The sequence below is a fragment of the Leptopilina boulardi genome, unplaced genomic scaffold, assembly GCF_019393585.1.
Source record: "Leptopilina boulardi isolate dan_hultmark-lab unplaced genomic scaffold, ZJU_Lbou_2.1 LbouV2_123, whole genome shotgun sequence".
Lineage (NCBI taxonomy): Eukaryota > Metazoa > Arthropoda > Insecta > Hymenoptera > Figitidae > Leptopilina > Leptopilina boulardi.
The window spans coordinates 4,483,650-4,511,511 of record NW_026137667.1 but is presented as its reverse complement, the minus strand read 5'-3'; the positions used below and the strand labels follow the sequence as shown (position 1 = coordinate 4,511,511).

General features: G+C 23.4%; 6 protein-coding genes across 9 annotated transcripts; 2 read left to right on the top strand and 4 right to left on the bottom strand.

The window, feature by feature from the left end:
- The first annotated feature begins 3,290 nt into the window (after positions 1-3,290).
- On the top strand, positions 3,291-14,165 carry LOC127288724 (alpha-1,6-mannosyl-glycoprotein 2-beta-N-acetylglucosaminyltransferase). Of its 2 annotated transcripts, XM_051316360.1 has the most exons (8): positions 3,291-3,338; positions 3,844-3,875; positions 5,453-5,636; positions 5,708-6,130; positions 7,908-8,217; positions 9,236-9,403; positions 12,777-13,027; positions 13,799-14,165. In XM_051316360.1, exons 2-8 carry the CDS (start codon positions 3,869-3,871, stop codon positions 14,025-14,027), a joined length of 1,572 nt encoding a protein of 523 aa, XP_051172317.1. In that variant the 5' UTR covers positions 3,291-3,338; positions 3,844-3,868; the 3' UTR covers positions 14,028-14,165. The 2 variants fall into 2 exon arrangements, with proteins under 2 accessions (XP_051172317.1, XP_051172324.1); XM_051316367.1 differs by lacking the exon at positions 9,236-9,403.
- A 1,698-nt stretch (positions 14,166-15,863) lies between these two features.
- On the bottom strand, positions 15,864-17,824 carry LOC127288760 (protein D1-like). The gene is made up of 5 exons (XM_051316401.1): positions 17,721-17,824; positions 17,225-17,334; positions 17,038-17,158; positions 16,429-16,639; positions 15,864-16,334 (listed from the first exon to the last, which is right to left on the bottom strand). Exons 1-5 carry the CDS (start codon positions 17,737-17,739, stop codon positions 16,196-16,198), a joined length of 600 nt encoding a protein of 199 aa, XP_051172358.1. The 5' UTR covers positions 17,740-17,824; the 3' UTR covers positions 15,864-16,195.
- Positions 17,825-18,029: 205 nt separating this feature from the next.
- On the bottom strand, positions 18,030-19,510 carry LOC127288665 (protein D3-like). The gene is made up of 4 exons (XM_051316273.1): positions 19,362-19,510; positions 19,025-19,134; positions 18,754-18,874; positions 18,030-18,622 (listed from the first exon to the last, which is right to left on the bottom strand). The coding sequence occupies exons 1-4, from the start codon at positions 19,480-19,482 to the stop codon at positions 18,291-18,293; spliced, it is 684 nt and encodes a 227-aa protein (XP_051172230.1). The 5' UTR covers positions 19,483-19,510; the 3' UTR covers positions 18,030-18,290.
- Positions 19,511-19,941: 431 nt separating this feature from the next.
- On the bottom strand, positions 19,942-21,011 carry LOC127288685 (protein D2-like). Its single transcript, XM_051316299.1, has 4 exons — positions 20,908-21,011; positions 20,733-20,842; positions 20,550-20,670; positions 19,942-20,477 (listed from the first exon to the last, which is right to left on the bottom strand). The coding sequence occupies exons 1-4, from the start codon at positions 20,939-20,941 to the stop codon at positions 20,122-20,124; spliced, it is 621 nt and encodes a 206-aa protein (XP_051172256.1). The 5' UTR covers positions 20,942-21,011; the 3' UTR covers positions 19,942-20,121.
- Positions 21,012-21,356: 345 nt separating this feature from the next.
- Positions 21,357-23,075, bottom strand: LOC127288670 (phosphatidylethanolamine-binding protein homolog F40A3.3-like). 3 transcript variants are annotated; one of them, XM_051316276.1, is made up of 4 exons: positions 22,923-23,070; positions 22,431-22,497; positions 21,930-22,184; positions 21,357-21,859 (listed from the first exon to the last, which is right to left on the bottom strand). In XM_051316276.1, exons 2-4 carry the CDS (start codon positions 22,453-22,455, stop codon positions 21,507-21,509), a joined length of 633 nt encoding a protein of 210 aa, XP_051172233.1. In that variant the 5' UTR covers positions 22,456-22,497; positions 22,923-23,070; the 3' UTR covers positions 21,357-21,506. The 3 variants fall into 3 exon arrangements, with proteins under 3 accessions (XP_051172233.1, XP_051172243.1, XP_051172237.1); XM_051316286.1 differs by lacking the exon at positions 22,431-22,497 and having other exon boundaries at positions 22,923-23,075; XM_051316280.1 differs by lacking the exon at positions 22,923-23,070 and having other exon boundaries at positions 22,431-22,515.
- A 103-nt stretch (positions 23,076-23,178) lies between these two features.
- On the top strand, positions 23,179-27,604 carry LOC127288581 (zinc finger protein with KRAB and SCAN domains 8-like). The gene is made up of 5 exons (XM_051316123.1): positions 23,179-23,484; positions 23,961-24,282; positions 24,366-24,632; positions 24,712-24,897; positions 24,974-27,604. The coding sequence occupies exons 1-5, from the start codon at positions 23,320-23,322 to the stop codon at positions 25,342-25,344; spliced, it is 1,311 nt and encodes a 436-aa protein (XP_051172080.1). The 5' UTR covers positions 23,179-23,319; the 3' UTR covers positions 25,345-27,604.
- Positions 27,605-27,862: the final 258 nt, after the last annotated feature.

The following is a 27,862-nucleotide window of genomic DNA, read 5'->3' as shown; positions in this document are numbered from 1 at the left end:
TATAGAGATGGAAAAATGATAATTGCAAGTGTTTTTTTAGATGTATGACAAAAAAAAAGAGCCGGTGAGTTCTTAAAATTTTTATTACACCTGAATGAAAAAACGATAATTAAAAATAAAAAAATAGCAAAGGAATAAATAAAATTAAAAAAAAAAAAGTAATAAAAATACAATTTATAAAAATAAAAAATTTATATATATAATTTAAAGATACTTTTTTCAACAGTAGGAATAAAAAAATTCGTAAATTATATAGAATATATTTTTTCAATGTTTTCTCATTTATATAATTTTTTTTTTGAAAAATAAAAAAATATGAATAAAGCGACGTGTAATATTTTAATGCAAAAAATTAAAAAATTCTTGTTAAACGCAGGTGGTGAAGCTCGGGGAGTTATTTTTGGCACTTTGCACAGTACTATTGTGTCACAGAAATATTCTTGTATTCTTATATATAATTTTTTTCAAAATTAATACAATTTTTAAATATACCTAATTTTTCTAAAATGAAAAAAAAATTATTCCATTATATATGTATATTTTAATATTATTATTAATACACTAAAAAGAAACGATATTCTAGATCGAAGATTATAATTTTAACTCTTATATAATAAAAAAATAATATTTTTTAATTTATTATTTATTTATTTATAATAATTTGTTTATTATTTTATTAATAATTAATAATTAATAAATAATAATTAATAATTAAGAAATTAATAATTAATAATTAATAATTATTATTATACCTAATGTTCTTAATATGAGAATAATTTTCGAAAAATTAAAGATTAGCCAATAATTGGAAAATAAATTTTTCACTATAAGCAAAAAAAAAAAAATGGGAAATACGAAAATTTTTGTTTTAAACTAAATGGATTCTAAATTGAACTAAATGAACATAGATTCTAACCGTGGAGGCGGTGAATGATTGTTTAAAACTGAAATTATCTGCTTAAAAATTGATATGAATAGAGTTTCACTTTCCCGCATATAAATGGTCATAAAATTATAATATCTTTTTTTTACATATGTATATTAATACATTGATAATTATTATCAACATATTATGGTAATTAATATACTATTGTATTCAAAAAGTATTTCACAAAAATAATTAGCATTAAAAAAGATTTTTATATTTGTAAAAATAATATTTTTGATTAGATTCGTAAATTTTGAATAAAAATTTTTTTTTATTAACATGCCTAACAGTATTAGTATAATTAAATTACATTTAGAAATTTAATTATTATTTTTATACATGAAATTTATTTATTAATAATACTTTTTTTTTATTTTTTTTTTTTTTTGTATTAAAAGTGATAAAAAATGACACGAGATTTTTGCGAGCTTAATTACGATGATATAATTAATTTAATTCAACCGAGAAAAATGAACTTATTGAGAGAGAGAGAGAGAAAGAGAGGTATATAAATCGAAATTGCTTTAAAACTTTTAATTAGAAGATATATATCTAAACTGAAATACTCGTCTCACTTTGATGCACTTTCAAACGGGAATGTGTGCCAAATTAGAAACACAATCTTACTCATTGGGTATCCCAAGCATACATACATACATTTCATTCTAATCGTAGATTATATCCGACACAAAGGAAGCCCAATTTAATTACGTTTACTGTGTAATTCAAAATCAAGATGGACAATCGAGAGAGGAGAATTTTTTTTTTATTCATTTACATTCCATTTTTTTTTAAATTCAAAAATCCAAAATTATTCTAAAATTGAGAATATATTTTCATATATTTGAGATTTTTTTTTTTATGCAATTTATCAGATATTATAAATTCCAGAATATACAATAAATCGATTTAATAAATATTTTCAATCTATATAAAGAATGTTTGAAATTGTTTTATTAAAAAGTTTATTAAAAATTTAATTAATAGTTTGTTTTTTTTTAATTCTTGAATATTAAAATTTTTATTGAAACTTGGTTTCATTGAATCCCAATATTCTTGAATAAAAGAATTATTAAATGTTTTTTTTTCCTTTTTAAACAAAAAATTATTATTTTATTTATTTCTTTATTTACGGGACTTCAAAATTAAAGTAAAATTAAAGAATTATTTGTTTATAATTTTTTAATTTAATTTTTGGCCAAAATAAATTATTTGCATTTTATATATTAGAATATTCTATTAATATTATTAGAAAAAATATATTAATAAATAAATTAATATTACAATAAAGAGAAAAATAAATTTTTCTTTAATTTAAACGAAAAAGAAAAGAAATAAAAAAAAAAGTTGAATAAAAATTATAAAGAAATTTAAAAAAATCGAAATTTGAAATTATAAGGAGAGAAAAAATACACATTGGACCATTTTATCGTTTTTAGAGTTGGCATCGTGCCAGTATGGCATATATGTAACATTAATATGAGTATTACATTATACTGTATGTTCTGGTTTTTTTATTTTTTTTTATTACAGACAACAAAATGAGGCGTTGGAATGAAAATATTCTAAATATTCCATTAAATTTGCTTCTCAACGCTATTTAATTCTGAATTTAGACTGAAAATTTCATCTCGAAAAACGAAATGTAAAATTATTATTTTCACCCGTGAAATGACAAAAACTTTTTATTAAACACAATGTAATTATTTAATGTATATTAAAATTATGCTCACTTATAATATTTTCCATTATTTCCATTTGTAATTATTCTCCTTAATAGTAATATTTTATAACGAATAAGCTTTTGATATATAAGTAATGAGAGAACGCTTTTGAAACAAGATCTTCCAAAAGTTTCGTTAATTAAAACTTTTGTAATTATAATTTTTTAATGAATAATAAACATTAGCTTAAAAAATTCAAGTTTTTATTCAATAATCTAAAATCAAATTATAGGAATTATTATTTAATAACTAATTTATAAAAATAATTTTTTAATTCTAAATAAAATTTCAAATTAATTTTTTCCGATAATGTAAATTTTTTATCACAAATTTTATTATTTTTTTTTGAAATTACTTTAAAATTATTTACAATTTAATTATTAATTAATTATTATTTATTTATAATTTTTTATAATTATTTATAATTAAGTGAAACGTAATAAAATATTGAAAAATTTATTTTTATAATTATAGTAAATGGAATATATATATAGTGATGTCTAAAAAAAAGTGAAGTTAAAAAAACTGTTTCAATATATCAAAGAGTAACTTTGGCTTCTTGGAAACTGGTCATTCACTCAAATAGAAAAAAATGGGTCGAATAAAAAAAAAAATGATCTTTTTTTTGGGTATTTTTCAGATTGGCGAAAAATGGATTATCCGGTGAACTATAATTCTCAACTGAGGTAAGTTTTGTTATAATTATAAACAATATAAATATTGTGTAATTGAAATTCAATTTTCAATTTAAATCATCGCTTTGATAAATGTCTTCTGCGAATCGTTTAAGAGCTTCATCTTAAATCTGTGTAATAAAGAATATGTTTCTTGGCACAACATTAATACAGTCAACATTCGTTTGCTTCATGAATATAATATTGAGAACTCTACTCGTAATTTTTAATAATTTAAAATCATATTTTTTTTATTAATAATCATTTTTTATTTATTAATTTATTTATTAATTAATTTATTAATTTATTTATTAATTAATTTATTTATTAATTTATTAATTTATTTATTAATTTCTTTATTAATTTATTTATATATTTAGTTAATTATTCATTAATTTAATTTATTTATTTACTAAAATTGATAAAAAAATTTTTTTTTCAAATTTCCATAATAATAATAATTGCTTGTCTTTTTTGTAATTAATTAATTTTTTAATATAATTGTTTTCTGTTCTAGAAAATTTACTTAGAGAGATGTCATTATGAGAGGTAAGTTGACATTTAAAATCCATATCATATAAAATATAAATAATTTTTTCTTTTTCAAAAATCTTTTGCCTCGAAACAAAAAAAAATATAACCATTTCTATTTCAAATTTTTTATATTCATTGTCATTCTTTAATATTCAAAAAATTTATTTCCCAATTTTAAGAATACACACGAAAAATACGATCCACTTTATCGCGAATAAAATTTATTCTTTTCTTTTTGAAAAAAAATTATGTCTCTCTTTCTACTTTAAAAGAAAAATTTTAATATTTCACTGAAAAAAAAAATTTATTTAAATTTTTTAATAAAAAAAAAATGCAATTTGGATTAAGAAACTTTTCTGTTGAATTTATTTTCCATAATTTTTTATATACACTGACATCCGTTTTAATATCTCCGACAAAATTTATCAGAGAGAAAATTATTATTATCATCATATCATTAACAGACGCATATAATACCACTTTAAATAATAATAGAGGATCAAAATTTATTATCAACTGTTAATAAAATTTTATCGCATATTTGTCATTAGAAACTAATAATAATAATAATAATATAATTTCACGTTAAAATTAATTAAAAAAATTTTTAATTATATTTATTGTTTAAATTACTATAACTAATTTAAAAAAAAATTTTTTATAAATTAAAAAAAGGGATATTTAAATTATTTTTTTTAACATTTTTAAAAATGGATCAATTTTCTCTCTCTTGTATTTTATATAAATATTTTAAAATACCTGCATAAATTCGTCAGTACTGGAAATAACTTTATAGCAAGAGTACATTTATGCTTAACTTGCATATATATATATATAAAATAGAGTTACAGATGTCGACATTTGCAATACACTTTCCTGAGCCTCACAAGAGTTTAAAGGAAGTGACGTGTTATATTTAGGCGCCTACTGATTTTTTGCGCATTTTTTACCCTCCCTCTAAAAAAAATAAATGTATTAACACAGTTTATTCATTAATTTTTTTTTCTTATTTTAATATTAATACTATATTGTGTAATTTATTATTATTATTATTATTTATAATAATTAAAATTAATTAAAAATTTAAAGAAATAAAATTTATAATATTAATAATAATATTTTTTTTTATAATTATAATATTAATCGATAAAAAATTCTTAAAATAGAAACAAATAAATTTGTTTTTTTTTCACTCTATGAATTTAGATATGACGACACACTGAATTATAAATTACAATTATCATGGACGATTTGAAATAACCAATAAATTGTCAAACACACGAAACAGAAATAACCCACCAGAGTATCATAATAAATCGATTATATTATTACATTTAATACGTGCCATATGACGAATAATAATTTTACTCTTGGAAGTTAATCAAGTTAAAAAATATTATCATTCAAAAAAATAATATTTAAAATTCCATATTCGAAACAAAAAAAAATTGTTTAATTAAAAATTATAAATTTGCCATCATTTATTTCAGTTTTAAATAATTTCTATAATTGAATATATGCATTTTATTATTCTTTAAAAAAAAATATGAAAATGCAATTTTTAAATTCCGTTTATTTTTATTTTATTTTAGCCTCGTCAATCATTGGAGTAGGCAAAACATATCGTGGGGCTCTCTCGAGAACTTTGGTCCTTGTGTTTTTAGCGACATTTTTATGGCTTCAAATTCACGTCATCAATCTCACAACTCGCGATTGGTCCAGTCAAACATCATCAAATGAAACTCTTTATTCACTAGTACCACAAGAATTACACAGGTAATTAATATAAACAATATACAATATTAGACAAAATTTTTTTTTCTTATTTTTTTTCAAATTATTTACAGATTTTTAAAAGAAAGACAAAACAACACAACAACAATAACAAATTTAACATCAGGAATTTTAACTAAAATTGAAATAAACGAAATACGTCGCAATATTGAGAAAATAAATGCCGAACAAAAAGTAATAAATGATGATGCTTTTGGTCCATTGGCATCGGATGCACCTGTAATTGTTGTTCAAGTTCATACAAGATTGACATATTTGAGACATTTAATTGTATCGCTTGCACAGGCAAAAGATATTGAACAAACATTAATTGTGTTTAGTCATGATGTTTGGAATCCGGATATTAATTATCTTGTGCAAAGTGTTGATTTTTGTCGTGTGATGCAAATATTTTATCCGCACAGTATACAAACGCATCCACGCACATTTCCTGGTGAAGATCCACACGATTGTCCAAGGAACATAAGAAAAGAGCAGTAAGTGTTTTCAAAAATTAGAAATTTATTAATAAAAATTATTTTTAAAAATGAATCCAACTTTGTGAATTTTGATAATTTAACAGCAAATTCGTAATCAGCGACCTCAAAAACCCCCAAGTGACAAGTTTCAGGCAAATTAATTGAAAAAAATTTTTCGTACCGCCATATTGAAGCCGCCATTTTGAATTTTGAAAATCGGACGTCAAATTCGTAATCAGCGACCCCGAGAACCCCCGGGTGACAAGTTTCAGGCAAATTAATTAAAAAAAAATATTTCGTACCGCCATATTGAAGCCGCCATTTTGAATTATGAAAAATTAACGTCAGATTTGTAATCAGCGACCCCAAAAACCCCCGAGTGACAAGTTTCAGGCAAATTAATTAAAAAAAAAAAATTTGGTACCGCCATATTGAAGCCGACATTTTGAATTTTGAAAATCGGACGTCAAATTCGTAATCAGCGACCCCGAAAACCCCCGAGTGACAAGTTTCAGGCAAATTAATAAAAAAAAATATTTGGTACCGCCATATTGAAGCCGCCATTTTGAATTTTGAAAAACTAACATCAGATTCGTAATCAGCGACCCCAAAAACCCCCGAGTACCAAGTTTCAGGCAAATTAATTAAAAAAAAAAATTTCATACCGCCATATTGAATCTGCCATTTTGAATTTTGAAAATCGGACGTCAAATTCGTAATCAGCGACCACAAAAACCCCCGAGTATCAAATTTCAGGCAAATTAATTAAAAAAAAAAATTTCGTACCGCCATATTGAAGCCGCCATTTTGAATTTTGAAAAACTAACATCAGATTCATAATCAGCGACCCCAAAAACCCCCGAGTATCAAGTTTCAGGCAAATTAATTAAAAAAATATATTTCGTACCGTCATATTGAAGCCGCCATTTTGAATTTTGAAAAACTAACATCAGATTCGTAATCAGCGATCCCAAAAACCCCCGAGTACCAAGTTTCAGGCAAATTAATTAAAAAAAAATATTTCGTACCGTCATATTGAAGCCGCCATTTTGAATTTTGAAAAACTAACATCAGATTCATAATCAGCGACCCCAAAAACCCCCGAGTACCAAGTTTCAGGCAATTTAATTAAAAAAAAATATTTCGTACCGTCATATTGGAGCCACCATTTTGAATTTTGTACGGTTTAATAAAAATTTGACTAAACAAGAATACGGCTTAATAAAAAAAAATCTTTGGTTTATAAAAATTGGGTTTAATATAAATTTTAATTTTTGAAATTAATTTGAATAGAAGTTCTGTTAAATGAAAGCTATGTAAAATGAAAATTCAGTTAAATAAAATTATGCCAAAAAGAATTCTATTTCTTCGGTTATGAAAATTCGATTTTATTAAAAAAATAAATCTACTTTCTAAAGTTCGGTTCAATTGACATTTGATCTTATAAATTTTTGAAATATTGAAAATTTGAACTAATAATTTTTATGAATTATTCATGCGTCCTTAATTTTTGAGCTATTAATATACTTCAATTGTGCCAATTTTTGAAACTATAGAGATAATATTGAAATAATGTTTCAAGTAATTTCTTTCTAATTTTTATAATATTCTATGAATAGAAAGAAAAAGTTATTATAAAATAAGAATAAAAAAAATACTGAGTTAAATAAAATAAATAATAAAATATTAAATAAATAAAAAAAAAAAATAAATAAAAATAAAAATTTAAAGATTATTAAAATTTGAAAAATAATACGAAGAGTAAAATTAAAAAAAATAAATTCTCCTTTTTCAGAGCATTATTGTTAAAATGTACAAACGCCCAGCATCCAGATTTGTATGGTCATTACAGAGAAGCAAAATTTACACAAACAAAACATCATTGGTGGTGGAAGGCAAATCGTGTTTTTGATCAATTGGAAGTGATGAAAAATCATACGGGAATGGTTCTTTTTCTCGAGGAGGATCACTATGTTGCTGAAGATTTTCTTCATGTTTTGAAATTAATGGAACGCACCAGTAAACATAGTTGTGAACGTTGTAATGTTCTTTCATTAGGCACATATCTGAAAACCTACAATTACTACGCGGACTTTAGTCGTAAAGTAAGTACCGTTTTTTTTTACAAAAAAAAAAAAAAAAAATCATTGAGACTCACATAATTATAATATTATCATTACCATCGCACTTTTAAAGAACATTATATTGATGTGGGAAATTTTTTTTATTTTTAAATCGCTCCTTTTTACTAATAAAAAAAAATTGATTTTTTTTTTACTATTATTTATAATATTATTTACAATATTATTTATAATATTAATTATAATATTAATTATAATATTAATTATATTATTAATTATAATATTATTTATAATAATATGTATAATAATATTTATAATAATAACATAGATAGTAATGTAGATTTTTCCTTTTCTTTTTCTATTAATAATTAGTTGTATTTTTTAATTATTAATAATTTAAAAAGTAATTAAAGTATATAAATTAATAATTCAATTCTTAAGAATAAAATGCGATAAAAATTCAAATTAATACTGTATATGTATATAAAAATGCTGGATATAATGAGTAAATTCCGCTTGAATTTCTTTTTATGGAGCACAATTTGAGCTATATAAATCATAGTCATCTGATTAGAGGCTGTAATGCACTAGTCCCTTATTATTTTATAAAATATAGTGATTACGTTTATATATATATATAGAAAAATCTATATATTATAAGAATTAAAATTCATTTTATATAAAAATCCTTCTATATCAATAGTAAACGTAAATATTTTATTCGAACAAAAACATTTTTTTTTCTATTACTATAAAAATAATTTTTGGTCGCAGATTGATTTATTGTAATTTTTCTAATTAGAATAAAAAAAAGTATAAAAAAAAATCAAATTTTGTCCTAAAAAAGAAGTTTTTTTAAATTTCGAATTTTTTTCTAACACTTAAAAGATGTGCTAAAAAGAACTATGTGTTGAAATTGCATGCTTTGTTATTTTTTTTTTTTTTTTGATTTAATAATATAATAATTGGTATGAAAAATTTCGTGAATTAAAAAAACGAAAAAAAAAACTGAATGTTTCACGTGTGCAACGCTATAATATAGCATCTGGGTATCAATGCTGCAATGCAAAAGGAGCTTCTTCGTGGAATAAAGAAGCGCGAGACACCTTCAATCAACTTGCCCACTACCTATCACAACGCACAGTCGGCACTTGCTGCTCCCAACTGGGCTTATCATCTTTTGCCCAGTCTCTACAATCATTATCAAAAGGTCTTTTTTTAAATGCTTTCTGCAACCAAGACCTTTTTTTCAATATTCGTTATTTTACAAATAAAAAAAAAATCAGAAAGATTCAGAATAAAAAATTGTTTACTTCTTTTATTTTTATAAATTAAAAAAAAATTTTATATAAATTAAATTTAAATATAAAAAAAATTTTGTAATTATTTTTTTTTGAGGAAAAAATTGCATGACTACTTTCTGATTTTTCTTTTAAAATTGTTCATTGAATTTTTTTTTTTTTGAGAAACAATTCCTGGGATGCATTATTAGAGTAAATAGTAGAAAATATTTATAGTAGATAAAAAATGTAGTATTTTTTTTTGCAATATGTAGAAATATTTATTATTTATATTTTTTTTTATTTAAAAAACTTATAAATTTTTTTATAACAATGAAACAAAATAATTAATAATTAAAATATAAATTTTTCAAAAAAGAATAACATATTTACTGAAAAGACTGTAAATACCAAAGATCTTAAAGAAAAAGTCACACGCAAGAAATGTTTTTTTTTCTGCCCCGGTATTATATCGTGCAAAATAACAACTATTTACGTTTTACTTACTCGTTCCCAAGATACTTCTTTAAATATATATATATATATATACTTTACTGTCGAGTAAATCGTGTGAATAGCCATATTTTACTCTGGGATGTTTCCTTCCGCGCTCACCTTTTTAAACGCATATATAAACACAACTAATTAAGTAGCACCTTGAAATTATAATTACCGTAAAATATTTAGTTGGCGAGCTGATTTTATCTCTGCACTAAATATTTCTCGTTAAATCGTATATAGATACATATAATGCATAAATATATAGAAAAAATTTTCAATATTCTTAATTTAGAAATTTTTACTTTAAAAATATTATTGCGCAATTATTGAATTTTTTTTTTAAATTGGTCATCTAATTAAAATTTCCATAATTATCGAAATAATTTTATTAAAAATTTATACATTAAAATGAATATATTTATTATCAATAATATATTAAACAAATTATTATTTACTGTTTAATATTATTATTAGTATTAAATAATTGTTTTTACTTAAATTTTATTAATCCTTAAAATAACATTAAGGTAAAAAATTTTTGAAAACAAATATAAAAATACCGACACAGAAATCTACCTTACCGACTGATGGTAAAACAGTTTTTTTAAAAATTAAAATTTAAAAATTACCAGCACAGAAATCTATCTTACCGACTGATGGTAAAACAGTTTTTTTTAAAAAAATACAATATAAAAAATTACCGACACAGAAATCTACCTTACCGACTGATGGTAAAACAGTTTTTTTAAAAATTAAAATTTAAAAATTACCAGCACAGAAATCTATCTTACCGACTGATGGTAAAACAGTTTTTTTTTAAAAAATACAATATAAAAAATTACCGACACAGAAATCTACCTTACCGACTGATGGGAAAACAGTTTTTTTAAAATTACAATATAAAAATTACCGTCACAGAAATCTACCTTACCGACTGATGGTAAAACAGTTTATTGAAAAATTAAAATATAAAAATTACCAGCACAGAAATCTATCTTACCGACTGATGGTAAAACAGTTTTTTTAAATACAATATAAAAAATTACCGACACAGAAATCTATCTTACCGACTGATGGTAAAACAGTTTTTATGAAAACAAAAATATAAAAAAATACCATCGGTCGGTAAGGCAGATTTCTATGTCGGTAATTTTTTATATTTTTATTTTCAAAAACTGTTTTACCATCAGTCGGTAAGGTATGTTTCTACGTCGGTAATTTTTTATATTTTTCCTTTTAAAAACTGTTTTACCATCAGTCGGCAAGGTAGATTTCTACGTCGGTAATTTTTTTATATTTTCCTTTTAAAAACTGTTTTACCATCAGTCGGCAAGGTAGATTCCTACGTCGGTAATTTTTATATTTTAATTTTTTTAATAAACTGTTTTACCATCAGTCGGTAAGGCAGATTTCTATCTTGGTAATTTTTTAGATTTTTATTTTTCAAAAACTGTTTTACCATCAGTCGGAGAGGTAGGTTTCTACGTCGGTAATTTTTTTATTTTTTCAAAATTTACCATCAATCGGTAAGGTAGATTTCTGTGTCGGTAATTTTTTATATTTTCTTTTTTCAAATTTTTTTTTAATTAATAGTTTTTTATAATTAATAATAATTTATTTATATTTATTTAGTATTATTATTTTATTGACTTTAAGTTGTAATTTAATAGGAAAAAAATACTTTTACGATATACGTAGGTTTCACTGTATATTATATTTTTTCAATAAAATATTTTTTTTGTATTGGGATCTGAAATACTGCGATACGCCATCTGGTGACGACCTCGTTGTGTCAGCCATTTTTCGTTTCATCTTTTTTAAAATATATGTAGAAGAAAGAGATAAAAAATCAAGATGGCTGACGCAACGAGGTCAGTTTCCCCATAATTCCCTATGATTTCAGATCCCAATATTATAATAATATTTATTTTCATTATATTTATTTATTATTGTTATAATTAATTAGAAGCATGCAAATTGCTTATACGTAGGTATATATGAATAGTGATATCTGTAATAAAATCTGGTCTGTAAATAACCACTTGTCTAGATGGATCCTTAACATTAAATGTTTGCCGCACGAGAGAGAAAAAGAGGGATATATATATATATATACATACATAGAAAAATGAATATTTATGTCTACATTTTAATGACATGTAAAATCGATTCTAAAGAATGTGGATAAAGTGACGTAGAAGAAATGAAACATTTTTTTTTACTTGACAAAATTAAAAAAAAAGAGAGAGAGAGAGATCGATAAATTGTAATTAAAATTATCATATATAATCATTCTCGCTAACACTTAAATATTATATACACATATTTATGCATGTGATTAAAATTATAATTTCCTAGAATATATTTATAAAAATATGTATTTTATATAGTTTTTTTAATGACTCATATAAAATTTATGAAATTACTTCCATTAATTTCTTTATCGAAATTATTTTCTATTTTTGATAAAATTCGTGCAAAAAATTATTTAATAAATTATTTTCTTTTTGGCCTGATTTAGCACGTTGCTTGAAAAGATATTTGCATTTTGAAATATTATTTTTTATTTTATAAATGGTTTTTTTTAATTTTCTTTTTTTTTTGTTATGAAAACTACATTTTCTATACGAAAGTTATTTTACATTTTTTATTTTTGAAAGAAAATAATATAATATTATTATTGTATATATATTATATTATTTAATATTTAATTGTTTTTTTTTCTTTTTTTAATGAAAAAAAAAATAAGTCTCTTATCGTTTTTTGTGATATAAAATAATAATTATATTGCGACAATTTCAGGCGGAAGTAACACCATGGATATCAAGTAAACACAATATGGGAATGGCATTTAATCGTGTGACATGGAATAAGCTGAGAAAATGTGCTAGTCAATTTTGTTCGTACGATGATTATAATTGGGATTGGAGTCTTCAACATGTGGCTCAAAGCTGTCTTCCACCGAGTAAAGGCGCTGGCACTATTCCTAGGGTTGAATCCGGCTTAATTGCTATGATGATGCGAGCTCCTCGTGTCTTTCACATTGGCGAATGGTGAGCCATAATTTTTTTTTTCGCCATATTAATTTTATTTATTAGCTTTGAAAATTTTTTTTATTAAATAGAATTTCTATATTTAATCAAGATAAAAAATTAATGAAATTAATTAATTAATGAAAATTCGATTCAAAATAGAGAATTCCAGACATTATAAAATTTGATAAAATAGAATTACGACTAAAAGAATTGAATAAATTTTCAAATTAAAATATATTATCTTGAAATGAAAAATTGTATTAATTTTTTTTTTATTATATAATTGAAATATTTGGAAATTATTATTGAAGAGAAATGACAAAAAATAATTCATCACACGAATGTTAATTTAAGTGATAACGTATGTGCTCTAAATTTCTGATGTTACCGCCCACTAGTGATTGTCGTAATTATTGTTCAATTCGAATGCTGTCATACACTAGTCCCTCAGATTGATTAAAACAATTCTAACTATCAATAAGTACCACTCAATTAATTCAATATCAAATTAACACTATATATTTATAAAAACTGTTTAAATATAAATAATATATTATATATATATAATATATATAATAAATTTAAAAATTAATTTTAATTGCACAAATAATAAAATTTAATAATTAAATTAAATTTTCAATAAAAAAATTCGTTTAACTGAATTTTGAATATATAGAAACTTTTTTATAAAAAAAAGTTCATTGTTCGATAAGAAAAAATTAAATCATAAATTATAAAAGAAGCTCGTGATTTGAAATTAATATATATATATTATTTGATATTTTCCAGTGGAGTTCATCACAAGAAGACAAATTGCGAATCGACAGCAGTGATAGCAAAAGTTCGTAATGTTCTTAAGTCTGCTCGAAATCATTTATATCCAACAAAACTCACATTGACTGTTGCTGGAGTGGCAAAAAAGACTAAATTAAAAAAAGGTAATGGAGGTTGGGGAGATATTCGTGATCATGAACTATGTCTGAATATCACTTTAAATACGGATCTGTTATTAAATTAAAATCAGTGAATTATTTATAATATTTAATTACTTTACGAATTCTCAATTTTGATATATTTTTTTTTTAATAATTTCTCATAGATCTGAATAAAAAAGAAAAGTTTTGAGCAGGGCTCAATTTTTTCTTTTTTTTTTTTTTTAATTTTTTTTCTATTCACTCTCAGTAAATTAATTAAATGAAAAAATTGAAGGGTTTTTCATCGGTGCAAAGAATTTTTTTTTTAATATTCATTTTTATATTCTCTTGTATTTTGTAAATGTATAGTAGTTTTCTATGTATTAATGTTATTTAAATTAATTTATTCTTATTTTCAATAATTTTCAATTCTAATTGAAAATATTGCTGTATGTAAATTTCATAATAATTTTTACAATAATTTAATTGTAATTGATTATGAAAATATAACCCTTCAGTTTTTTTTCAATTTTCTCTAATTTTTTTTTTTTTTTTTTTTTAATTTAAGGCGCACACGAAACATACTTTTTCCGTGCTCAAATATTTCCTTCCACTAAAATGCGTGTTGGAAAATGTTGAAATCTTATAAATGTATATTGTATACGTGTGAAAGAACTGATATATTATTATGATCAATTATTATAATTGATGAAAAATACTATAACGAATTCGTCCTTTCACTGCTCTAGCTTTTTACAAAAAAAAAAAAAAATAATAATAAATATTAATGGGCTACTTATAAAAAGAGATTTTTGTTTATAATATCATCATAGATTTAAAAAAAAAAATTGTTTTCAAAATTTAAATGGCGTAAATGACACGTTACATAATGCTCAATTTTTCAATATAGTTTTGAAATTTGTTTAAAACAAATATCGCTTGTAGAATAATAAATTAAATAATTAATAATTAGTTACTATATATAAATATATAGAACAAATTTTCGAATTAAGCCTAGTAAAAAGCTATGTGAATTGGTGAAAAATATTTCAGTATAATTTGGAATAAAATTTATCAATTTTTATTTTTTACAAGATGGTTTTTTTAAATTTTTGTTTTAAAGAATCTCAAAGAAATATTCTTCACCAAAAATGTGATTTTTAATGTGTGAATTAAAATGTGTACGATTTGTGACATAGTGATTGGTTTTCTTTTTCTTTTTAGAAGAACTCAAATGTATTTTTTAATGTCTTTTATCAAAAAATTGGAAAATTGAATTGTCTAAAAATTTTTTAAATTGCACCCGTATGTTATTTTCTAGTCACTATTTTAAAAAAAAAATGTATATCGTTAAAGAAATATTTGATATCAATTTGCCATAATTGTATATAATATTAAATTAAATAATTAGATATTCTACAAAATTATTTGTTAAATTGAGATTAATTTAGAAACTATATTATTTAAATGAAATGAAAAACTGCTAAAGTGTTTTTTTAACACTTTTAAATATCAGCTGCTGTAGAATCAATGTAATTATTAAACAAAAATTTTCTTTTCAAAAAGAAAAAAATATGTTTTATATTTTACAAAATGATTATAATTTCACAAAATAATTGTTATATATAAATGTTAGCAAATTTTAATTTTAAACAGAAAATAAGAAACTGATAGTTTAATAAATGTTCTATTTAATCATTATTAATAATGACATATATAAATGAAAATATCAATTGAAGAAAAATTTATTTTCTACTTTATATATATATATATATATGACTAATAATATAGAAAAATATAAACATGATGCTTTTATGTACATTGTGATCTCATGTTTTACTATATTAAAAAAAAAAGAAATTTAAACATATATGATTTTATCTCAAACGTATTTTATCGTTATTATTTTATTATTGAATATAGTAATTTCTATATAAATATATATGTACATTTAGAAAATTGAAATTTAAAAAAGTGAATGAGTGTTTTCTAAAGATCTATATGTTTTTTGCAAGAAATTTTTTCATATTATAATTGTTTAGACTATAGAATACACTTTTTTTTGAGAATGTGTGTATAGAAATTCATAAATATTAACTTTGTTAATATTTCATTATAAGTATAACATGGTGATATTCATTGCGATAGCGTAACAAAATAAGTGTTTTATATCAAAAAAAAAAAATAAAATAAAAGTGAATGTTCCTCAATTATTTTGTGTCTAAATATAATTCATTTGATTTTTTAAAAATTAAAAATATATCAAAGAAATTTAAAAAATACCCAATTGTTTGAGAGCAGTTGGTACATAATCATCATATTTTGCTCTCATAAAATTTCCGGCAATTGGTCCTTCCAAATTGTACTTTTCAGCGAATTTCTTTATCGAAAATCTATTTCTCATTTTGTCTCTGTTTTTTGAAAAAAAAAATTGAATTTGAATTTCAAGAGCAAATAAAAAATTTACAATTCTTTAGGATGATTTACAAAGAAAAAAAAAATTACCTGTTACTAAGACGCCTTTCGTCGAATGTGATGGCACCTTGATTTTGTTTAAAAAGTAAAAAAACGTATCTATGTGGTTTGGCATTTTTAGGCGGCGCTGGACCAAAATATTCTGTTAAAACTTCTCCTTTTGCCACACTATTTTCGGGAATGTTACCAACAAGCCAATGTTGCCATTCACGATTATAGCCCCTAACTGGCGCATCAAGATCTGCAAAATAATTTAAAATTATGTTTTAATTATTTAAAACAAAAATTTAGTTTATCAAATAAAGAAATTATTGTAAGTAAAAAGAAAATAACAAAAAATTGAGAAATCAAATAAATAAATGAAAAAAAACATCAGAAAACAGGTTTATTATATATATAATAGTGAAAGTTGACTCTTCATTCACAAAGATTGTGAAACGTAGATAAATTAACATTTCGGTGATGTTCTTTCTTTTCTTTTGTATTAAAAATAAAAATTAAATTCTCAAAATAAAAATAAATTTTGATATTATATTTCATTTTTCTCTAATTAATTAAATTTCAAGAAATATAATTTTTAATTTTTAAAAATTTCCAATTTTTAATTAATTATTATTTTTAAAACTGAATTTTTATTACCTGTCATTGACAAAGTATAGAGAAGACCTCCGTCATGCTTGTAATCAATATGAGGGATATTTTTTGTTTCCGTTGGTGTCAATTCATTTCCAAGGTCGACTGTTATATTCCCATATTTTACCTGAAAAGAAAAGAAAATTTTTTTTTATATTAACTGTTAATGATCGAAAAAAAAATTGAATTATACCTCAATTAAATCAGTCGGTGCTGAGTCCAAAATGTCCGAAACAATTTTTGCATCCTCAAATTTTGATTTTACGTCTGCCACTACGAGACTGACTCCAAAGAGGAGAAATCCTTGAAAAATTACATTTTCAAAAAAAATTATCATTAAATTAATATTTATTAATTCAAAAATTTATTTATTTTACAAATATAAAAAAAAATTTATATTAAATTTTCGTCCTTCTATAATTTAAATATTTCCTTATTTTTACATTTATTATACTTTAAATTTATTTTCATTATCTGATTTTTTTATTGGCCATGAAATTACATAAAAAAAAAAAAAATGAAACCTTCGACAAATTATAAACTTCCTGTGACCTCAGGAGAATTTTATATTTACAAACAATGTAATAAATTAAAGAAATTAAAAAATATTCATTAAAATAATTTAAAAAATTGTAGTTAATTTAAATTAATATGCAGAATTTTTAGTAAAAAAATGTTTTTTAACTCACCTGTGATAAAATACTTCATTCTTGTTTCCAACTTCAAAATAGACTGACACTTTTACTTTATATTCTCCCCTCCAATTAAAAATTATAAAAGTACATTCACCGTGCATTCTACATTCACACATTTTATAGTATTCAAAAAATAAAAATGCATTTTTTTTAATAATAAAAAAAGTTTTTTTAATCACTAAAAAAAGAAAATTATGAACTAAAATTAATTAAATATAAAGTACAAAAAATTAAAACTCAACTATTTATACAAATAGAAAGAAAATAAAAATTGACAAAAAAAGGGAGAATATAAAATATGACTTTTTTTTGATGTAAAAGATATTGTTTCTTTATTATATATACTCTTATGGATAAATATTACATTATTACAAACTTGATAGAAAAATATTTATAAATTCTAATTAAAAAGATTTACATTTTTGACAAAATTTGCATCTTATTTATAATAATTAAATATAGCATTGTGTTTATATTCTAAAAAAGCATGATTATGATAAAAGAAAAGATCTTTTATTTTAGAATGCATTTGTATGTGAAAAGTACTTTAAAAAAAAAGGATGTTTAATTAGAAACTGATTGATCCCATTCAGCTTGGAACATATTTCCAGCAATTGGATCGCCAAGATTATATTTTTCCACGAATTTTTTTGTGGAAAATTTACGACGACCTTCTTTTCCATTACTTGTGAGTTGAGATTCATTGAAATTTATTTTTCCCGATTGTTTATAAACTAAGAAAATGTATCTATGAAGACCCGTTCCTTTTGGTGGTCCAGAGCCCACATATGATGCCAAAATCTCACCCTTGGATACATCATCTTCAGGAATATTTCCCACAAGCCAATGTATGAATTCTCGATTTGTGGGATTTTGTCGACTTGGCGCATCGGGATCTATTTTTAATAATTTTTTTTTAAATTAATTGTGTGTTTATTTTATTTAAAAAAAAAATATTTTTTAAATTATTAACATTTTTTTTTATTTTGTGTGAAATAAATATAAATTTAAAAAAAAAAATGCATACCTGTCATAATCAAGGTGTATAATGCATTATCGTCATCTTTATAATCAATTTTTGGCATATTTTTCACTTCTGTTGGTGTCAATATTTCTCCAACACGTACTTTTTTCTTTCCATATTCGACCTGAAAGATAAATTTTTAATTTATCAGAATAAATATTCTTTAAAGAAAATGAATCATTATTCTCATTATCAAATTCCTTTTTATTGAGATAATGAGACTATAATAATGCTTCAAAAATGTAATCGAGGAAAAAAAAAATGTTCAAATTACCTCAATTTCATTCATAGGAGCTTTATTTACAACATCAGGAACAACTTGATTTTTCACTAATTCAGAAGAAATATCGGCCAATGAAATACCACTCATAAAGAGCAAAATACCTGTGAAAAATAAATTCAAAAAATTAAATTAATTAAAAATAAAATAAATAATAAATTTTATTTTTATTTATTTTTAAATTTATTATTTATTTATTAAAAAATTTAAATAAATATTATGAATATTATTTATTTTTATATAGAACGGAAAGAAAAATTTGAAAAGAAATTTAAATTAAAAATTGAAATAAAATGTGTAATTAAATTTCAAATAAAATATTTGTTCATACCTGTTACTAAAAGATTCATTCTGGCTGGTGTCGAAATTATTACTGTGGCCAAGCAGCTCATTCTCAGGATTAAGTAATTTACGTTCCTACTCTTACCAATTTCCACCACCACTTTTTTCATTCTTTTCCATTTACAGTTAACAAAGTAAAAAATCAATTTATGCTAATTATATAATTACCAGTAGGAGAAAAATTCATAATTTAAATACATTTTCTTTTGATTTAAAAAAAATCGCTTTAAAAGACAAAATGTCCCAAAAATTGCAATAAATCCAAAATGATTGTTTAAAAATACTAAAATTTAATTTTATAAAATTGTTTTCTTGCTAAAGAAAATTAAAAACTTAAAAGAAAATTGCAAAAAAAATTTAATTAATTCAGAAAAAGAAATATCTTTTCAGCAAAAGTTAAACGAAATAATAATTAAACGAGGCCAATTCCTTGAAATTAGAAAAACGGAAACTGGCATTAGTTACAATTTCAAGATAATCACGTAGACAATCATGTAATCACAGTAATTCTAAACCCGCGGAAAATACAATTATTTTCAGCCTACTTCGTTTAATTCAGTAAAAAAAACTATTTTTCTTACATATTTTATTATCAAATATTTTCAAATTATAATATTTATTACCAAATCACCATCAAAAAAAAAGATCTTTAACAAAAAATATAGATTAAAAATTTATTTAACTAGATTTTAACACAATATATAAGAATTATTACCCAAATAAATGATATTTTGAAAAAAAAAAAAAATCTATGCTCTAAATTGATGATATGCAATTGTTACATAATCATCCCATTGTGCTTGAAACATATTCCCTGACAATGGTTCACCAAGATTATATTTAATAGTGAATTTTCTTGTAGAAAATTTTTCATGTGTCGCTTCTTCATGATTTTTTAAATGTTTCTCATGAAATTCCATTGTACCATTAGGTTGTTTATAAATCAAAAATATATAACGATGAAAACCACTTCCTTGAAGGGGACGTGCACCAATATAATCAATTAATGATTCACCTTTAGAAATATCCTCCCCAGGAATATTGACCACAAGCCAATGAATCCATTCAGCCATAATTGGTGCCTTTCGTGTTGGTGCATCTGGATCTAGAAAAAAAAAATTTTTTTTTACATAATTAAAATTATAGAATAAAAAAAGGTTTTTATTATTTTTTTTACCTGTCATTATCAAAGTATAAAATTCATTGTCTTCATGTTTGTATTTTATATTTGGAACATTTTTAACTAAAGTAGGAGTCAATTCTTCTCCATAATGAAGTTTTCTGTCTCCATAAAAAACCTGAAAATTTAAATTTTATTTAAAAATATAAAAAAAATTGAATATAAATTTTCTATAAATACCTCAAGCTTTTCTTTTGGCGCTTTATCTAAAACATCAGGTACAACTCTTGTTTCTTGAAATTCGGATAAAATATTAGCGATCGAAAATCCGATCGAAAAAAGCAAAATGCCTGTTTGAAAAAAATATTTTCATAAAAAAAATGTAAAAATCGTTATTTAAAATCAATAAATTTACCTGTTAAGAAGAGATAAATTCTGAATTCTATCATATTTGATACTGAAGCTTATTAAATTATCCTAGGGAATAAATACTTTTCTTCTCTATTAAATTATACAAATTTCAAATCTCATTGTCATGAAAATTAATCATACATTTAGAAAGGAAACAATGTATTCTTTTTTTTTCGTTCACTTTACCATTATATTAAATTTTAATTTCGTTTTCTTAATATAAACATACCTTAAGTATTTAATTAAGAAAAAAAATATACTGTTAAGAGAAAAAAAAAATATAAAAAGCAAGGTCAATTCCTTGGGATTATGGAAAAGGAAATGCATTCGTTATCTCTACAATTATTTCATGTTTCTATTGAGCGTAAAAAAAAATTATACAATTAACTTGTTGTCAATTCAAGACTTAATTTCTTTTTTAAAAAAATAAAAAGTTATTATCTAAAAAAAAAGTAAGATTATGAAAAATTTATTCAAAAATCTTGAAAAATTACTTTCGTAATATACAGATATATTTTATAAAATATATAATTCTTATATAATTTATATATAAACACTGGGATAAGGAAGAACATTTTTATATTGATAAAAAAAAAAGGAAGTTTATCCATCAAGTTGTTTATAAAGAATTGGAACATAATCATCCCATTCAGCTTGAAATACATTTCCAGATATTGGTTCACCTAATTTATATTTAGCGGCAAATTTTCTAATAGCAAATCCTCCACGATTATCGCCACTTCGATTTGTTAAATGTTTTTCATCGAATACCAATTTTTCCGATTGTTTATACAAAAGAAAAACATAACGATGAAGACCTGTGCCTTTTGGTGGACCGGCGCCAATATATTCAGAAAGAATTTCTCCACTTTTAATATCATTTCCAGAAATATTTCCAACTAGCCAATGATGCCATTCGCGGAATTTTGGCTCCTTACGACTTGGAGCGTCAGGATCTTAAAAAAGAAAAAAAATTATTATTTTTTCTATATATATATATATATATAATTAAAAATAATTACATACCAGTCATGCAAAGAGTGTAAAATACACCAGCTTCAGCATTCCACTTAACAGACGGAGGATCTTTAACTTGTGTAGGTGTAAGAATTTTGCCAATTTCAACTTTTAAATTATTGGAATATGTCACATCAAGCACTGAATCGGGAACTTTATCAATAACATCAGGAATAACCTCATGAGTTTTTAAATCGGCTGCCATTGTTGACATTATTCGCGTTCCAATTTCAATTGTCGGTTTTTTGAAAAATAACTTTTGAACTAAAAAAAAAACCGAGAATAATATTTTCAAGTTGTGCGCATAAAAAAAATAATAATAATGACTCGTCAATAATAATTCTCAACAATAGACAAATCTACTTCCTATTGTTTTGCATAACACTTTGCGAATAGAATGAAATAAAATTCTAAAAAAAAAAAACAAAAGAATCAAGACAATTCTAGAGAAATTATATAAACTTTTATAGAAGAAAGTTGATTTAAGAAAAAAAAAAATAATTTATTTACTTGCTCCAAGTGTAATAGAGATCATGATCAATGGCGAAAGAAGCTTCGAGAACTGCTTATCAATTAACTGCAACAAACCGGATTGCCGGCACCCGAACCGGCATTTATTTTCGAAATTAATTTCATTTAGCCAAAAGTATTCTACCTAATTGATTTATATAAATAAAGTAGAAATTAATATATTAAGATTTTCACTTTTAAATTGAATTTTAAAAATAATTTTTTAAATAGTAGAAAACTAATACACCGACAGAAATATTTATTAGACAAAAATATGTTAGAGAATTAAAGAAGTTATATTAATTTTAAATTATAATCACTTTCTACTTATAAATAAATTGGTAAAATATACAAAAATGTGATACCTTATTTAGAATGTTTAGAATTTATATTTTAAGGTTATGTTTTCTTCTAAAGCGATAACTGACAGTAACTAATGTTTTTTTTTTACAAAAGTATTTTAAGATCTTTATATATTTATTAAATACTTACATGCACAAATTTCCTTTTATTTAATCCAAATAGATCAAAAAAAGGAAAGAATAACCTAAAAATTAAAATTAACGGAAACCGGAAAACGAGAATATATTATATATTTATAAATCAATAATAATTCCCAACCTTACCGACTAGATGTCGATGCTATCACTTTTACCTCCATTATATACATGTCTCTCTTCTACACAAGTATATTTCCATTGGTTTACCTTGTTTCATCTCTCGACTACAAAACAGCGCCACGGCCCCTCATGTAAACGACCGCCATCACCGCCATTATAGATCCCGTTGTGTGTGACCGAGTCACTTTGCTCTCTACAATTTTCACCGGAAAATAGTGCTTTTCATCAAGAAATTTCTCAATAAACGTGAACAATTTTTTAGCAGTGAAATGAAAACATACAGTAGAAAAAAGGGCGATAGCCCAAGCAATGTGATAATTCATGTAAATGAATTGTGCCGACTGTGTTTGGCTAAGGAAGAAGAAATGGTGCCGATTTACGACGATGACGCTATTCCCTTACCACTACGTATCATGGCTTGTGTTAATCTCGAGGTAAGTACATATACATATATATATATATATATTAAATAGAAAGAAAATTATAAAAATTCGCATAAATTTTCGTTAATACTTTTATAAGATAAAAAAAATGTAATTTCCCCTACTTTTTATAATCATTTATGACCGATTGAAAAATAGGAATCTAGTTTATCCCTAATTGTGTGCCCTTTCTCCTTTTCATTTCACTTGGTGTTGGTTTTTGTAAATATTCTCTAAGTTCAATTTTCCTTGTACATACATATATATATATACATAGACATATACAGCATAGAGAATCTCTTTACCGAGTTATCGACTTTGTGTGCGCGATGGCTGAAATTCTTGTTACAGGAATCTAGAATGAATTTCAACAAGAAATAAATAGATTTGACTCTGCAGATTTATAGAAATCTGCAATTGAATATTGCGAATATTTGTTTCTTGAATTATAGTTTTAATGTAATATATATATATATATTAATAAACAGGTGTTTGAAGAGGATGGTCTTCCCAATATGATTTGTTATCCGTGCAAATATCAATTGGAAAAATCGTATCAATTTAAAAAGAAATGCGAAGCAGCAGATGTGAAATTGCGTAAACATATGAGATTAATTAATCAAATGACTGGCGAAGAAGACGACGAAGAAAGTCAAGATAGTATGAGTATGGATCAACCATCGAGCAGTGGAAAATCAAAACAAGTGAAACAATTGTTAGCTGATTTAGTAGCGAGTAAAGAAGGTATTGAACTCGATACAGAACCAATTGAAGTCACTGAGGAAGAACTTGTCGGTGGATACATATTGGGTAAATTAAAAATTTTCAAAAAAAAAAAACTTTACAAATATTTTGAGAATTTACAATTTTTTTTTTCTTTTTTTTTCATTAAGGAATGTCTGCAGAAAATCCTGATGCTGATGAAAATTTTTCGGAAGGACCTGAAAATATAACATTAATGCCAGCTGAGGAAAGAACAGCGAAAGCAAGATGTACAATGCGTACAACACGCATAAAACAAGAACAAGAAACAGATGATGAAGCTGAGGAACATACACACACACTTCAAAGAACTGTTCCAAATCCAGATCACAAAAATGTCTACTTGATGGAACTGAGTAGTAACAGTGCTGGTGGTCAAATAATGAGTCAAACAATAGGTAAAAAAAAAAAATAAAATAGATTTAAAAAAAATAATTTTCCTAATGAGAAAATTTAAAATTTTAAATATTTTTCCAGTTGGTGAAGCTACAGAAGAATTGAAAGTATTCCAATGTGATAAATGTCCAAAAGCATTTACACGACGAATTATGTTGAAGAGTCATCAATCGGTTCATTCAACACAAAGAGGATTCACTTGTCAAGCATGTGAAAAATGGTTCCCAACACGATCAGCTTTAGTTAGACACGAGCGAACTCACACTGGTAAAAAAAATCAAATTTAAATTAAAATTGTAATGCTTTTTTTAATATATTAATTTTCTTTCTTTTTTCATTGCAGGAGAGAAACCATTTGGTTGTAATATTTGTCATCGTGCTTTTGCACAAAAAGAAATTTTACTTCGCCATTTAATGACACACTCGGGACAAAAACCCTTCCAATGTCAAAGTTGTGACAAGAGTTTTACTCAACGTGAAGCATTAAAAGTACACATGCGAAGACATCAGAAATTAAATCCCAATGATATTCAATTGCATCATTGTCAATTGTGCCCAAAGGCATTTTGTCATGCTTCCGGTTTAAGTAGGCATTTAGTTACTCACACTGGTAGGACATATAAATGTGTTGAATGTGAAAAATCATTTACTGATAAAAGTTCACTTCTCAGACACAGTAGAATTCATGCACCCAAAAAACTTGTTCTCAATTAAATTTTTTCAAAAAAAAAGATTTTCAGTTCTATACTTCATGTCAATATTAATTATTTTTCTTTAATGAGTATAATCGTGCAATTTTCATGTTCAACACATTTTAATCAAATACTTCCATTCCTGTAAATAAAACAAAAAAAAATAATGTTATTTCAATATTCGTGAAAAAAGGAATATTAACTCTTTTTCTGAATGTGTATGAGAACGTCAAAATTTTGATTTTTTTTTCTTCCAAAATGTATTCAGTTTCAAACTTTGTTTTTTTAAATTTCAGATATAAAAAAAATGTAAAATTGACGTTTTCATACTTTGAATTATTGTGTGTGGAAAAAAAAACTTAGTAATATTAGTTTACTAGATTTTTGAAATCCTTAAAAATTGACGATTTCTCTATTTTACATTAAAAAGAACGTATTTTCTAATTTTTAACTACAATTGAGTGATTTAGAAAAAAAAAATATATATATATTGATAGTAATAATTTTAAAAGTTTAAATTTTAGTACTGAGTGTACTATTCTTTATATATATATATATATATTATAGATCATTGGAAAAAATGAAATCATTAAAATTTTGTACATATAAAAAAAATGTATACCACAAATATTTTTTAGGAAGATCGTTTCGAATTATTTAAATTGAAAGAAAACTTTTTTTTCTTTTTTTTAACCAAAACATTGCATTTTGAAAAAAGAACCATTGTGTAAAAAAAACAAAACATTAAGTATTACAATAAAATTATTGTTCAAATTTGTAATTTACTTTTTTTATTTAATTTTCAATATTTTGAATGATTAAAAAAAAAAAAGTTGACAATTTTCTGTCAGATAATTTTTAATAATTCAAATTGTTGATAAAATTGCCCATTAAACTTTTTTTAATTACAAATTTTATTTTATTTAAAAATGTGAAAGTGGAATTAATTTTGTTCTGATTAAATTTCAATTAAATTGATTACTATTTTATATTGTTAATTAAATAAACTACAATTCACAGAAAACAATTTTAATGTGTACATACACAATATACAATATTCACAACATTCGTACAATAATATCTTTACATAACTCTTTGAAATTAATGATTATCTGACTTCACGTCAAAAAAATGATCTCTTTTTCTTTTTTTTTAATTAAAATATAGAAGAGTATATAAAGAATGTGTAACTACATTCATAAAAATATAAGGCTTTTGAGTGAAATAAAATAATCAATTTATTTAAAAAAAAAAAATGTTACAATGTTCACATGCATACGATGATTTTTCATATTTTTACATAGTCGTCCATTTTACGTATGATCATATGCACTTCAATCTGACAGAAGAAATAATTAATGTCTGTATAAACGGAATATCAAAATGTTGCATTACACCACAGACCAAAAATGAAAGCATTTCACAGAAATACTTAATTATTGTAAAAAGATAAAATCAATTCTCTAAAAATTAAAATAAAAATTAAAAAAATATATAATATCTTTGGTTATTTTCATTTAAACGTCACAATGATCTCTGTTCGTCATTATATTTTTCGTAATTTACAATTTAAAAATAAACGCTTTTCAGGCGTGATTTATTTTATTGACATAAATATTTCAAATGGATATAAAATTTGTATATATATATATATTATTATTTTTTTTTTTTTGCTCATTTGAATATTAAAACAATGAGAGATAAAATTTCTTACTGTCAGTATCACGAAATACAAATGTCACAAATAATATGTACGTTTTTCAGAAAACGAATGATAAACATTCTAGTTTTCACATTGGAAAAAACACTACTTTAGTGCAATTCCTAAAAAAAAAAAACAATCTTTATAAGGGTATCCTCAAATATCGCATAAAAGTATAAACAAAAAAAAAAAAATTTACAAGAGAAAATGCATTCCTGATTTCTTATAATATTCTCACTTTAACTATTTTTTACGCGATACTTGAAAACTACTGCAATAAATTCAATTTCTTGCCAATATATACACAGATTTAATTAGTTTAAAAAAAAACTCTTCTTAATAGAAGAATTTCTTTAACGCAAATGAAAAAAAAAAAAAAAAAATTTGAGACCCAAAGTAAGTCTTTCTACCCTTACTTCCGAGATTCTTTCCTATGCAATTTTTTTTTTCTTTATGATACTATTTTTCCATTACTCGTTTTTTTTAAAAAAACTCGTCGCTGATCCAATAACTGGGGTAGGGGGGGGGGAAGGATTAACATTATTTGGTGAAGAAAAAGATAAAAAAAAAAGAAACAAAACTTGCTCACACTCGCAACACGTTATTTACCAAATAATATTTGCTTTACAGTCGACAAAACTCATGTGTGACCACGTGAAAAAATAAAATGCCAGAAATTGGCATCCTTCGTAGCAAACATCGATTGAGGATTTCTGTTTTTTTTTTAATCGTTAATTTCCTAAAGGGGCTTCGAGGAAAATTAATCGAAAGTTTTAATAATAAAACTTTCTAAATTCGACGAAGGTCACATGAGGAATCTGTTAAAATTCAGAATGGT